At 44.0% G+C, this 15,216-nt stretch overlaps 1 protein-coding gene across 9 annotated transcripts in view; it reads left to right on the plus strand.

The window, feature by feature from the left end:
• The window catches only part of MINK1 (misshapen like kinase 1), a 247,232-nt gene that overhangs the window by 106,708 nt on the left and 125,308 nt on the right, over nucleotides 1-15,216 (plus strand). For all 9 annotated transcript variants that reach the window (XM_077470708.1, XM_077470707.1, XM_077470714.1 and 6 more), the window contains exons 3-5: nucleotides 8,918-8,974; nucleotides 9,996-10,121; nucleotides 11,018-11,128. In XM_077470708.1, coding sequence (XP_077326834.1) covers nucleotides 8,918-8,974; nucleotides 9,996-10,121; nucleotides 11,018-11,128 — 294 coding nt within the window. The remainder of the gene's footprint in view (nucleotides 1-8,917; nucleotides 8,975-9,995; nucleotides 10,122-11,017; nucleotides 11,129-15,216) is intronic.

Consider the following 15,216-nt stretch of genomic DNA (forward strand, 5'->3'; position numbering starts at 1 on the left):
CCAAGAGAAGGGCATTTATGTGTTTATATCCATATACAGTGTCTTGAAAAAGTATTCATACATTTTCCACATTTTGTCATGTTACAACCAAAAACATAAATGTCTTTTATTGGGATTTTATGTGATAAGCACAAAGTGGCACATAATTGTGAATTGGACGGAAAATTATAAATGGTTTTCAATTTTTTTTACAAATTAATATCTGTTATAGTGTGGCGTACATTTGTATTCAGCCCCCTTTATTCTGATACCCCTAAGTAAACTCTACTGGAGTCAATTGCCTTCATAAGTCACCTAATTAGTAAATAAGAGTCCACCTGTGTGTAATGTAAATTCAGTATCAATATGGCTGGTTCCGTGAAGCCCTCAGAGGTTTGTTAGCGAATCTTGGTGAACAAACGCCATCACGGAGGCCAAGGAACACACCAGACAGGTCAGGGATAAAGTTGTGGAGAAGTTTAAAGCAGGGTTAGGTTATAAAAAGAAATATCCCAAGCTTTGAACATCTCACGGAGCACTGTTCAATCCATAATCTGAAAATGGAAAGAGTATGGCACAACTGCAAACCTACCAAGACATGGCCGTCCACCTAAACTGACAGGCTGGGCAAGGAGAGCATTAATCGGAGAAGTAGCCAAGAGGCCCATGGTAACTCTGGAGGAGCTGCAGAGATCCACAGCTCAGGTGGGAGAATCTGTCCACAGGACAACGATTAGTCGTGCACTCCGCAAATCTGGTCTTTATGGAAGAGCGGGAAGAAGAAAGCCATTGTTGAAAGACAGACATAAGTCCCGTTTTGCCATTTGCGAGAAGCCATGTGGGGAACACAGCAAACATATGGAAGAAGGTGCTCTGGTCAGGGGAGACCAAAATGTAACTTTTGGGCCTAAAAGCAAAACGCTATGTGTGGCGTAACACTAACACTGCACATCGCCCTGAACACCCAATCCCCACCGTGAAACGTGATGGCAGCATCATGTTGTGGGGATGCTTTTCTTCAGCAGGGACAGGGAAGCTGGTCAGAGCTGATACAGCGCAATCTTAGAAGAAAACCTGTTCGAGTCTGCAAAAGACTTGAGACTGGGGCGGAGGTTCACCTTCCAGCATGACAACAACCCGAAACATACAGCCAGAGCTACAAGCATATTCATGTGTTAGAATGGCCCAGTCAAAGCCCCAACCTAAATCCAATTGAGAATCTGTGGCAAGACTTGAAAATTGCTGTTCAGATGCTCTCCATCCAATCTGACAGAGCTTGAGATATTTTACAAAGAAGAATGGGCAAAAATGTAATTCTCTAGATGTGCAAAGCTGGTAGAGACATCCCCAAAAAAGACTTGCAGCTGTAATTGCAGTGAAAGCTGGTTCTACAAAGGATTGACTCAAGGGGCTTGAATACAAATGTACACCACACTTTTCAGATATTTATTTGTAAACATTTTTAAAAACCATTTATCGTTTTCCTTCCACTTCACAATTATGTGCCATGTTGTGTTGGTCTAGTACAGTGATGGTGAACCTTGGCACCCCAGATGTTTTGGAACTACATTTCCCATGATGCTTATGCACTGTGCAATGTAGTTGAGCATCATGGGAAATGTAGTTCCAAAACATCTGGGGTGCCAAGGTTTGCCATCACTGGTCTAGTACATAAAATCCCAATAAAATACATTTACCGGTACATTTTTGCCTGTAGCATGACAAAATGTGGAAAATTTCAAGGGGCATGAATACTTTTTCGAAGGCACTGTATAGTATATGTCCACTGAATAACGCAGTGGTGCACAGGCATATAAGGCTCAGTTCAAATACTAAGCCATTCAATCACTTCTCTACTAGTAGCATCCCCACATCCTTGAGGGGGTCAGCATATATTGGAAGATTAGGCACTCGGTACTATGCAGCATGTTCCTATATACTGTCTGTAGGGAGACTGTAGTCCTCTTAGCAATATTTAGAATATTTGAGGCTGAAAATACTTATCCATCCAATGTTCCCTGGTGAGGCAAAGTGGTGGAACTTGGGGGGCCTCCCCCCCCCCCAAAAAAAAGGAAGAGTGGGGAAGCCAAAGCAGTTTTGTCAGCTGCATTTTCTTTTCCTTCTTTGATAGTATATTTGGTAGGGGTACGCATCTTCACTGGCCTCGCGATTCAATTTGATTACAATTTATCCTGTCCACGATTTTATTCCGCGATCCATCAATTGCCGCTACGGTGCCCCATCAAATGTTGCCCGGGTGCATCCCGCAAGTACCGGATATTCATGATGACGACTCTTGAGCAGCCTGTGAGGGGGACTGGAGGATTGAGGACAACCGCGGCTGTCTGGTGTCTCGGGTCTCCCACAGCAGCCTGTTGTAAGGAGGATAGAGGCAGCTTGTGTGTGCACACTGCACACAGTGTTAGATGAGCCAAGGAGGAAGGCTCTGGGGAGTCCGGACTGGGTCATGACTTGTCGGGAGCTGGGGGACACTCACTCCACGTGTCTCGCACGTTGACGCCAGGCGGCTGGGGATGCCGTTGGGGGGTTGGGAAAAGAGGCGCAGCTAACGCCCACAGCTCTTTCGGCTGCTTTCGGTTCATCGGTGAGGCATATAGCAGTGCGCGGGTGACGACATATAATCAATTTATGCAAGTCGTAGCATCGATGCCGCATCTTGGGTGGTGAAATCGCGATGCATCGATGCTACGATTAATTTCAACACCCCTGATATTTGGTGGCTCCCTTCTCTTTATGTTTTTGAACTTTTTGGGGTTTTTGTTTGATATTGTATATCAATGCGACGGAGGACCTGGAAGACACGTTTTTTTTATTTATTTTTTGGTGTCCCAGGAAACCTGCTAGCTGAACAAAAAAACAAAACAAAAACCCAATAATTACCTTTTACTTTCCCATTTTCGGGGCAAAGTGACGGTGTTTGTGTAAAGAATCTTCAACCCTAAACAACCCACCCACTGCTGCTCACCTGATCAGGGCTTCATCCCACTTATTCTGCTTCTTCAACCAGAGCTTCTGTGAATGGGAGAGCTTGTGACCACTTATGTGCCAGTGCTTGGTCTTTCAGCTAATCGCTAGGCCCCAGCACTGTCCCAAAATGGAGGAAGTGACTTCCTTTATCCTCATAGGCTTGACAGCAGCCGACGCTGGGGGTTTTCGTTCTGGCTGTACGAAGAAAGATTCACCAAGAGAGCACTGGAAAGTCAATTATCTGTCAGTAGGGGGTACCTTTTACATACAGACTGTCACTTGCCCTGAATGGACAAGGTAACGCCTTCACCCCAACACAGCCAAAAACATTCACAGCGCACCAATCTCATGTGCGTTGTAGTGCTGTGCAGTGCCAGTACTTTGACATCTACTATATTGGTCCTTTGGGATGCCATTCCCAATGGATGGAGAACATTCCTTCTAAAGCCAATCGAATAATAAATTAAAATTTTGCCCTAATCTATAAATATTGTTTTGTATTTATATTTTGTTTTTTATAGGAAAGCAGAATTTTTTTTTCTTCGCTAGAATGATACCCCTATTCATTTTTACTCTTATTGGCTCTTCTTCTCTGCACTTGTTTCAGTTCAGGGCATTTCTTTTGCAAACTGGTCCTCAAAACTAAATTGCATATTCTATATTGGGCCTAACTAATGTTGGATATAGAGGCAGAACTCAAGTTGGACCCTGGAGAAACAGCTAAACGCACAACTTTTTACCAGCTCTGCCACGCAGCCCTGCCATTCAGAAGATCTGGATTGTCTCTTTTTTATTTTTTTTAGCTAAAGTGACACTAAACTCTGATTTAAAAAATATTATTTGTATTCTTAACTCGAAAAACTTAACTTTTCTTGCTCTTTTAAATTAGTTTATTTTTTATGGCTGCTGTGATTCAACATCCTGTTTAGAGTGTGGCTACGTTTGTCCATAGTCCCATTGTATAGGAACGTAGCCACTTTCTCTTGTTTGCTCCCAACATGAACTAAGGACTATGGACTTTTTGTCCATTTACTGTGATCACAAGGTATAGTGCCACTCTGGTCAGCTCTGTACATTGCGGTCATCTGAGCGGTAATAAGCAGTCATTCATGAGCACACTGGCCAGCAAAGATATTTTGTGCATCCTTCTTTTTTTCTTTCTTTCTCTTCTGCAGTATTTTTTGTTTATAAATGGCATGCAGAAATAACTGTCCACTGCTCCGCATCTTTTAAGGTGATTGTAAACGTTTTTTTTTTTAAAAATTTCTAAAATAACACACATTGTGTACTGTTCTGCTCTGTGCAAGAGTTTTGAACAGAGCAGCCCTGATCCTCCTCTTCTGGGCTCACTTGCTGGCAGTCTTGGCTCCTCACTTCTCTGAGTTCCCCCATAGCAAACGACTTGCTATAGGGCACTTGTGCGGGCTCCTTTCTGAGCCGCACTGTGTGGGTCTATTAACCCACACAGTGCGGCTTATTCCTGCTCCCTCTTCGCAGGGTTTGATTGACAGCAGCAGGAGCCAATGGTTCCCGCTGCTGCTGAGCCTCCTGAGAGAGACGGGAGAGGAAAGGCAGGCAGCTCTGATGTAGTGACGCACAAATGCTGGATAGCGATTGGGTTCAGGTAGGTATTTAAGGGGAGCCTGGGGGGAACAGATATTGAAAGGTTTTTCTTTTTTACCTTCATGCAAAGAATGCATTAGTGTATAAAACCTTTTTTACCTTTTACAACCACTTTAAACGGAGAGCAGTAGTGAAGTGGTTGAAGCCCAACTTCAGCCAAAACATTCTACTTTTTAGCTTTGTTACAGGGTGGGGATGAGAGCGACTCTTTAGGCTTTTATTTGCAGTCTCCAGAGGGGTTCATCTGCAACCAAAATACTTTTCTTCCCAGTTGAATAGGGAAGGGTCCTTCAGTTTACGGTCTTTGTCTTCTCTTCCCAGTGACATCCTCTCAAATTATTTCCCCTCCTGCTGTTACCAGTATAGTAAGTAAGGTGATCTCTCCCCAGCAGGCTCATGGACGGGAATAAAAAACTCGGCAGAAATATTTTACCATCCCAGCTCTATTCAAAACTAGAAAAAAGAAAAGTTTTGTCTCGAGATGCGCTTTAAGTGTTAGACCCCTTTCCACACTGAGGCAGTTTTCATGCATTTTTAGCGCTAGAAATAGAGCTGGTAAAGCACCTGAAAACAGCCTCCATTCATTGCAATGGGTGTTTTCACTCTGGGCAGTGCGCTTGGGGGACATTAGAAAAAGCTTTGGAAGCGCCGCAACACAGGAGTTTTTAAAGTGGAGTTGGCATTTAAAAAAAAAATGGCATCAGTGTTCCTAATAAAAAAAAAATGTGGATTTTTTTTTTTTTTTCACTCAAACTCTAAATGGCTGTTGCTAGGCGGTCCCTCGTAGTCTGCCTCCTTCAGTGCCTGGGCTGGTGATATCACTTCCCCTCGGCGCAGCAAGCGCTCAGCTCTGCCCCCTCCCTGTCAATCATCTGGGACACGTGACAGGTCCCAGATGATGCGCAGCCAGTCACGGCACGCAGCGCCGCTCGCACATGAACAGTGGGTGCCCCAGCCACAGTTACAATACCGGCGCCGCCGAACGGAGGGGGAGACGAGCAGGGCTTGGATCCCCCGCCTCGCTGGACCCTGGGATTTTTTTTTAGAATGGGAACTCCTCTTTAACCTTTTTTTGGAGTTAAAAGCACCCTGCTAGTGGCCGAAAAGTGGTTTCAAAAGTACCACTTAACGGTAAAGCACCTCTAAAACGAGTGGCGATATACCACAAACGCACGGTTCCCCCCAGTGTGAAAGGGGTTTTAATGTGTTAAATGCAGGATCTCTTTGAGTGGACCTGAACTGAAAGGGTGAAGATTTGTTGCTTTGCAGGGGACTGCTGGTTAAGTTGTGCCTAAAGCAGGCCATAGATGGGTAGAATTTCAAACTAAAGTTCTTGGGGGGAGAAGGTTCTAAGAAATTTTGTCTTTCTAATCATTAGTGGCTCAAATTGGCATTCATTTTCGACCACAGTGATGGGAAAATTCGAAGGCGCAGGATGTAAAATTTTTCTCATACAAATTTCTAACCGTGTATATAGTTTTGGATTGATGAAGTCCATTCATCCCAAAATTACATGTTAAAAGCAAAACAAAATCTTTCAAATGACAAACGAATTTTGAGAATATTCGTACCAATTTTTCTAACTTTTTTTTTTTGTTTCTAAGAATTTCTGTTCGAAATCCTTCTACGGGCCAGGTTAAAGCAGAGCTCCACCCCAGGTGAAGATATGCTGGTTTGCACCCCCCACTGCCACATTTGCCATTTTTTGGGAAGGACGGGTACTTTGTTTTGATCTGAGCTGGATGATGAGCCCCCTCCTTCCCCCGCAGTCTTCTAGGACACATCACAGGTCCCGGAAGACTTGCGGTACCATTCACAGGTCGCAGCACGACTTGCATATGTAGGAAACAGGCTGTGAAGCCACAAAATGCCTGCACCCAAAACTGATTGAACAATCGGTTTGGGTGAGGACATTGCTGGATTCTTGGACAGTTAAGAGTCCTTTATATTTACAGTCAGTAGCCACAATTTTTGTAGCTGCTGACTTTTAATTTATTGGGGGGGGGGATAGCCTGCAGCTCCTCTTTAAGCAGTGCATTGAAAAATGTACCTTTTTAGTCTGGAAATCCTCCTGATATTTTGCTGTGCCTCCATAAATGTATATCTGCAGTGTGAGATCATATAGCTCAGGGGTCTCCAAACTTTTTAAACAAAAGGCCAGTTTACTGTCCTTTAGGCCTTAGGGGAGCCAGACTGCAGCTAGTGGGAGTAGAAAATGTCCCGGCATCAGTGGGAGTAGACAATTCTTCAGGCTATGTAGGAATTAAAAAAGTACATAGTGCATGTGGTCAGTAGGAGGAGCAATAGTACTCATTCTTTAGTGTCAGTGGAATGAAATAATGTTCCATTGTTGGTGTCAGTGGGAGGACTAATACCCCTTTGTTGGTCTCAGTGGAAGTAATTGTTGGGAGGATTAGTGCTCCACCGTTGATGTCAGTTGGTGATATTATGCCCCACTGTTGGTGTCAGTGTAAGGAAAGGTGCCTCATCATTGGTGTCAGTAGGAGGAATAAAGCCTCTTATCAGTGGAAGGAATACTGCCCCAAGTTCCAGAAAAAGGCAAGCAAAGGGCCGCAGTTTGGAGACTACTGATCTAGGGCACTGCTGCCTCTGACTGCTAGCATCCCAATGTTTTGAGTGACTTTTAGTGAGGTCACTACTGTGCGTCTGTTCTCCTGGCTGCAGGGGAAGCAGTACCTGAGGACCTGCAGTGCAAAGAGCTCCCTGCTTCTGCTTCGTTCTCTATATCTGTTCTTCCTCAACATAGTCCTTTGGTAATAGAGAAAAGACCAGCTGCGCAATTATTTATAGACAATACTGACCCCCCCCAAAAGTGTCTGTAGCGATAATCTCCAGCTACCCTGTGAGACTAAAGCAACAGGCTGCAGCAGTTTGGAGAGCAGGGGGATCCTTTTTTAGCTCCTCCTTTGCTCCAATCATGTGACATATTTGATCTGGGGAGTGGATTTTATGGAGTGGATATGGATATGGATATCTGTACTGGTGGACGTGGGGTGGAGATCTGTACTTCTATACTCGTGGTTTGGGAGGGGGGGGGGAGGTTAAATTTTAACATGGGAAGAGGGCATTCATTAGTGGGAGGGTGTAAATTTTGGCTTGGGGGGGGGGGGGGGGGGCAAAGAACTCTCTGAGGATCTGAAAAAAAAAAAAGATTGCCAATACTCTGAAATGGAGCTGCAGCACTGTGGCCAAGACCATACAGCCGTTTAACAGGACAGGTTCCACTCAGAACAGGTCTCACCATGGTTGACCAAAGAAGTTGAGTGCACGTGATTAGCGTCATATCCAGAGGTTGTCTTTGAGAAATAGATGTATGAATGCTGCCAGCATTGCTGCAGAGGTTGAAGGGGGTGGGGGTCAGCCTGTCAGTGCTCAGACCATACGCCGCACACTGAATTATTATGGTCTGCATGGCTGTTGTCCCAGAAGGAAGCCTCTTCTAAAGATGATACACAGAAAAGCCCGCAAACCATTTGCTGAAGACAAGCAGACTAAGGACATGGATTACTGTAACCATGTCCTGTGGTCTGATGAGACCAAGATAAACGTGTTTGGTTCAGAGTGTCATGGTCTGGGGCTGCATGAGTGCTACCGGCACTGGGGAGCTACAGTTCATTGAGGGAACCATGAATGCCAACATGTACTGTGACATACTGAAGCAGAGCATGATCCCCTCCCTTCAGAGACTGGGCTGTAGGGCAATATTCCAACATAACGACCTCAAACACACCTTGCTAAAGAAGCTGAGGGTAAAGGTGATGAACTGGCCAAGCATGTCTCCAGACCTAAACCCTATTGGGACATCCTCAAATGGAAGGTGGAGGAGCGCAAGGTCTCGAACATCCACCAGCTCCGTGTTGTCATCATGGAGGAGTGGAAGAGGACTCCAGTGGCAACCTGTGAAGCTCTGGTGAACTCGATGCCCAAGAGGGTTAAGGCAGTGCTGGAAAATAATGGTGGCCACACAAAATATTGACACTTTGGGCCCAATTTGGACATTTTCACTTAGGGGTGTACTCGCTTTTGTTTCCAGTGGTTTAGACATTAATGGCTGTGTGTTGAGTTATTTTGAGGGGACATCAAATTTACACTGTTATACAAGCTGTACACTCACTACTTTACATTGTAGCAAAGTGTCATTCAGTGTTGTCACATGAAAAGATATAAGATAATAAAATATTTACTAAAATGTGAGGGGTGTACTTACTTTTGTGAGATACTGTACATATACAGCATGTAAGAGAGGTTGTTTTTCTGCATGATCATTACCAGCATTCTTAGATCTTCTCTCCTCTGTTTATCTCAGGGCCGTCATGTCAAGACGGGACAACTTGCCGCCATCAAGGTCATGGACGTGACTGAGGTAAGAAGAATTCTTATGTAACCGCTTGTGTTGTATGTGGAATAAAACAGCCTTCCAGTGTCATTTGGATCAGGCTGTGTATAATCCATCTGACTTGTCTTTGCCAGAAGGGACGGCCGGAATTTTCTTGTGTAGAACTCATTTTACAAGACCTGTAAAGTATATTGTTCCAATATTCCTTTTTCAGCTTCCACTGCAGCTCTGACGTAGGTAGGTTATGGGGATCTTGATACCTCCTCTGTCACATGCAGTGTATAGATTTTAACTGTACGGGCACTGGATCATCCAAGACCCAGCCGTCTGGAGTTCTCCTTTAATTTGGCATTTGCCATGTTCCTTATTATATCAAGTCCTGCTTTTTAATGAGACGAACGATCTTCCTAGAAAATAAACAAATTTTGCACTTCCGGAATAATATATCCACCACGTATGTTTGTTTAGAATTAGCAGGAATATATAAGGTTTTGGCATGTCTTTTACTTGCCCTGTGAGGATCAACCACCAGTTATGAGCGCTCAGATGATAGACTTTCTTCATGTAACATCCACCTATCCCAGGTTCTGTTAAATTTCCCTGGCATCCTCTGTTCATGTAAATCAGCTTTTATTGAGAGACTAGCATTACTTTGACTCTTCTGTTCCACCAAGCTAGGGTTTTTTCGGTTTTATCCAGTATTTAGCAAGACTTTTCTGAGCAATAGAGAGTTAATTTACATTGTTGAATGAATGGATGACTTCTCCAAGGCAAGAATACAGCAGCCCAAGAAGGCATGCTTGTGGGGTCCAAGGCCAGAGGAGACCCCATTGCAACATATATGATCTAGACAGCTTGTTTCCAGTATCCCCCCATATGTGGGCAGGACCACCACATATGTTAGAAATTAGCAGGCATAGCACAACACTGGGGGCACAAAGGACTCAAGGAAACCAGAGTGGTTTCTTACCCCCTCAGATAGAAATTGGGATGGGAGGACAAGATGGAGTCATTTGTGTCTGTTCTTTCTCCTGTGATTTATGATTAGGATGAAGAAGAGGAGATCAAGCAGGAGATTAACATGTTGAAGAAGTACTCCCACCATCGAAACATCGCAACGTACTATGGAGCCTTCATCAAAAAGAGTCCTCCAGGGAATGACGACCAGCTATGGGTGAGCGCATATGCAGGCTTCAGGCATAAGTAACCCTGTCATTAAAGAGTACATACTGTATATAAAACAAGTGTAAAAGCTGCAAAAGAAGCAACTGAATGCTTTCCTTTCTGCTTACCTTTACCATTGTCTGTGCTGTCAGAACTTGCTGGAAGGGTTGCCTGGTCAAAGGCAAGTGAAAAAGTGGTGCAATGTAAAAAAAGATTTTGGTGGAAAAAATCTTTACTCATCCATGCTCACAAAACCCTGTCATTGGGTTTTAAGTCTAAATCGGGATCCCTAATTTAAAATTTACAGAGGTCCATTCAGTACATTTTTTTCCTTAACGGAGGTTTGAATCTCACATTTGCGCTATAACATATAAGACCCCCCATCCCCGTACATCAATGTCTTCAATCTACCCATCATGTCATAGCCCTAGTCACATCAGTGTCCTCAGTCCCCCTTTCACATCACAACCCCCCCACATCACAGTCCACCTCTTTACATCAGTGTCCACAGACCCTCTTCACATCACAGTTCTGCTCCCCTTTACTACCACTTTGTTTTTTGATCATGTGTAGCATATCTAGTGTCCCCAACTGGTTAAAAGTAAGTATCAACCATTTGCTTATAGGATAAGGCAAGTGGTTTTGCCGACATTATACTGTTTTTATATATATATATATATATATATATATATATATATATATATATATATATATATATATATATATATATATATAAATTTGTGCTGAAGATATAGTTATACTGTAATTTTCCATGGCTTTGTCCCCCTCAGGTATAAGGACAACTAGAAAGAAAAGGCATATAGATGATACCTTTCTCTACCCAAACGTAGCATGCTTTATTATGGTGATGAATGGCGTGGTAACATCCTATGTGTCTCCTCACAGCTGGTCATGGAGTTCTGCGGTGCGGGATCGGTCACCGATCTGGTGAAGAACACGAAGGGGAACTCCCTAAAGGAAGACTGTATTGCGTACATCTGCCGGGAAATCTTGCGGGTAAAGTTTTATGCATATCTGCTGTTACTGCCTGAGTTTTTTCTTTTTTTTTTTTTTTTTAGCTGAATTTTTCTTTTTTTAGTAATGAAAGTAGAAAATCTCCAGTTTTATTAACCACTTACCTCACAATCATATACATGTACGTCATTGTTTTCAAGTGGTTATACTGGGCCATGGCTGCAGCTGTTAGCCATAACCCGGTATTAAAATTTTCAGCCAGCGAATCCCTAACTTGTAAAAGTGATCCGAGTGGTTGATTAGCCATTGGACACTTTTACAAGCAGCGCAAGGGGGTCATAGTCTCCGGGCCGGTGCCTCTCTGGGGAGCCCAGCACTCAAGCCAGCAGTTCTGCCAGCTGATCATAAAACTGATTAGGGACTGGAATGTCCCTGGTCATCTCTTTGGTCTAGAAGACTGGAAGACACAAGCAGTTCGTCACTTCTGGTTAAGGCAATTGTAAACTGAATCACATTTTTTTTGGAAAGCATGAGATCAATGTGTTGTGTGTGTTTTTTTTTTTCTTGATCTCATGCTTTCAAAGGTAGACAGGTACCCACTCACACTTCTGGCCGGAAGTTCGGCCCCCTCCCCGCAGCCAGCCCATTCAGAGTGCAGTGCGATTTGCGCATGCACAGTAGGAAAACCGCAAGGCTTCCCTGCTGGTTTCCCTTAGCCAAGATGGTGGCACCAGCAAGAATCGGCTTGGGTGAGGAACCCGCTGGATGCCTAGACAGGTAAGTGCCCTAATAGTAAAAGTCAGCAGCAACAGTATATGTTGCTGCTGACTTTTAATTTTTGAAGGGGGGGGGGGGGGGGGCGGAACTCTGCTTTAACTTTGCTATCGTAAGGGATGAACAACATCCCTTGTGACAGCATGGGCCATGACAGGTCCTCTTTATGGAGAAGTTTGGAGTCTATTAGACCCCAGATCCATCCTCTGGCCTCCAGTGCAGCCGATCAGTCACAGATCCGTCTGATCGGCTGTTTTCCTGGCCACTAATGGCCAGGTAAACAAAGAGGTGGAACCGGAAGTGATTAAATCCTCATCGCTTCTGGTTCCTGGGGTCACAAAGAGGGAGGAACAATGTCTGTTCCTCTCGCTCTCTGTCGAGTGTTGCTGGTCGGAGCAGCAAAGCCTGGGAGAGGCGATGGGAGGGAACCACCTTTCACCGCCGGCAGAAATGATCGAGTGGCTGTTGAGCCACTCTAATCTCTTCTGCTGAAAAGGAAAAGCTGATGTGTCAGAGCCACTCTAGGCTGTGGAAGGAGCCCAACAATATTGTCGGGATCCACCCAGCTGCCCGATTGACAGCTAGTTCTACCTCTCAGTGTGCGGCTGAGAGCCAGACCCAGCTGCACCTTTTTCCCCTCCCCATCCCAGCACTGGAGCAGCAGTATGCAGAGTAGTGACTGACAGTCCCTGCTCTACTTGGAATAGCTTGAGAACTGAGAGATCAATGGTCATGTGATTGCTCAGTTCCTGGGCTTAGAGTCCACTTGGGACCGCTGCAGCATATAGGCGAATATTTGTTTGTTCTTTGACTCTCCCCTTAAAGGAGACCTATAGTCAATTTAGCTGGAATGCGGTTGGCAATGATTATTAATATTTTGTATTGATCAGGGACATGAAGGAGGTCAGTGGCTGGTGAGACACTGGCTAGTATTAGAGCTAGAAACTCACAGGTTACATACGCTGCGATCGTTAGAGCGAGAGCAATAATTCTAGCACTAGACCTCCTCTGTAACTCTAAGCATGTAACCTGTTAAAAACATTTGAAAGCCTCGCCTATGTATATTTTTAAGTACCAAAGTTTGGCGCCATTCCACAAGTGTGTAATATACAAATAATTCTTATATATTGTTTTTAACCACTACAATACAGGGCACTTTTGCCCCCTTCCTTCCCAGCCCAATTTTCAGCTTTCATCGCTCTCGCACTTTCAATGACAATTGCGCGGTCATGCTACACTGTACCCAAATAAATTTTTTTATCATTTTGTTCGCACAGCTAGAGCTTTATTTTGGTGGTATTTATTCATGACTCCGTTTTTTTTTTTGTTTTTTTTTTGCGATATAAGCGCAAAAATACCGGAAATTTGGAAAAAAAACTTTATTTTCTTTTTTCTATAATAAAAGAAATCCAATAAAATCAAATTTTGTCATAAATTTAAGCCAAAATGTATTCTGCTACATGTTTTTGGTAAAAAAAATTCCCTTAAGTGTATAATAATTGGTTTGTGTGATCACGGACATATGTACGCAAATGATCATGTACAGATGTGTGCAGGTGATCACGTACATATGTGTGCAGATAATCATTGGAACATGTGATTTTAGTGGGACATATGTGGGGGACATGTTTTTTTATTTTTTATTTGGGGACATGTCTTTTTATTATTTGGGGACATGTGTGGTGACGTGTATTGTGGTGACACGTGTGTTTACACTGTAGGTTTATACTAGACTAGTGATCAGTGAGTAAAAAGCTGTAAAAACAGCTCATACTCACTGATCACCAGCCGGCTGCAGCGATCTGCTCTGCTCTCCTCTCCTCAGCGATGACTTCCGTGTGAGGAGAGGAGAGCCGATTGCCTAGCAACCGGCTGTTTGTTTACATCACATGATGGCCGTGATTGGACAGGGCCGTCATGTGATCAGGAGGGCCAATCACAGAGCCCTCCTGCTGATCCGAGATGCGCCGTGTCTGGGTGACACGAGCGCATCGGGATCGCGCCGCTGCGCGGGCACGCATGCGCGCAATCCCCCTCCTTCTGATGGACGTTCAGGAACGTCCAGTTAGGAGGCGGCTCCCACCCAGTCGTATATGTACATTGGCCGGGTGGGAAGTGGTTAAGGTAATTTACTATATTTACAAAGACTGTACTCAAGCAGGTGGCTTAACGGACAAATTACTGAAGTTTGAAATTATAACTTCCAACCAGTAATTTGACAGGAAATGGATAAATAAATTATGTTATAACATAAAGCATAATATATGATTTGGCTTGTACCTTTTCAGCAGGTAGCAGATTCTCATTCTCCCTCTTAACTGTGTGAGGAAAAACATGGGATTATGGGTAATCCTTATACCCATACACCCATGTTTTTTCCTTCTAGTTAAGAGGGCTGGGCTGGAAAGGGAGCATTTATTTTCGACACATTCCCCCTCCTTCTATGCCACTGCAGTGAGAGGACAGCCTCCACTGCAACACTTTTATTGGACAGCTTGTTCCAATGGTGCTCTACCATTGGTCCAAGGCTCCAAGCTGTCCAATGAGCTCAGTGCCTCTCACAAGAAGTGAGGAGAGGCACTGTGAGCTCATCCTCTGTCTGCTGCAAACAGAGTGTGTCAGCTTGTATTTAAACTGGCCGCTCAGTAAATATGTAGCTTCCGACAGGCTGCACAAGAAGCCTTGCATCTACAGAACTTTAGGTGGCTACGACTCTGGAAACTCAATCTTTTTGGTGGTATTTTTTTATGTTCATGGTAGGTGAGGCTCTGCCTCTCCTGACTGTATGTTCCTGGTATAGATGTATTTAGGTTTGGTAGTGAGAGCATTTTTATGTTTGCACTCCCCCCATTTATCAATATTTTTTTTTTTTTGCTCTTAGTTGCATTCAAACACACAGTGAGTGAGGAGCACTCATTTTATTTAAAATATTCAATAATTTCTGGAGAAAATTATTCTTCAGGTTTCCGCTAAATTGTATTTGCCCCCCCCCCCTATATTCTTTACACATTGCACCCACTTTGCAACAGAAATTACTTTCTGAAATATTATGGAGATTACAAGAATAACATCTTGTTTCGTTTAACACATGGAGGCAAAGTAAGCTACCTTTTGTTGCTGGTCTTTTGTTAGCTGTACATGAATTATCAGAGGTCTGGCTAGTTGTCTTCTGTCATGGGCAGACATGGCCTTGTTGGCCTTCTAAGGCTGGGTTCACACTGCTGCGGCTACAAGAACCGGATGTGATTCGCACTGCAGTGCAAATCACGTCCGATCTCTGTGCGATGCGAGTTCAGCCATACAGATAGTATGGCTGAATTCGCATCGCACCCACCCCAAACTCGCACAGGACCCTT

Source organism: Lithobates pipiens, unplaced genomic scaffold, assembly GCF_037356315.1.
Source record: "Lithobates pipiens isolate NorthernLeopardFrog02 unplaced genomic scaffold, aLitPip1_a1.2 Scaffold_8, whole genome shotgun sequence".
Classification (NCBI taxonomy): domain Eukaryota; kingdom Metazoa; phylum Chordata; class Amphibia; order Anura; family Ranidae; genus Lithobates; species Lithobates pipiens.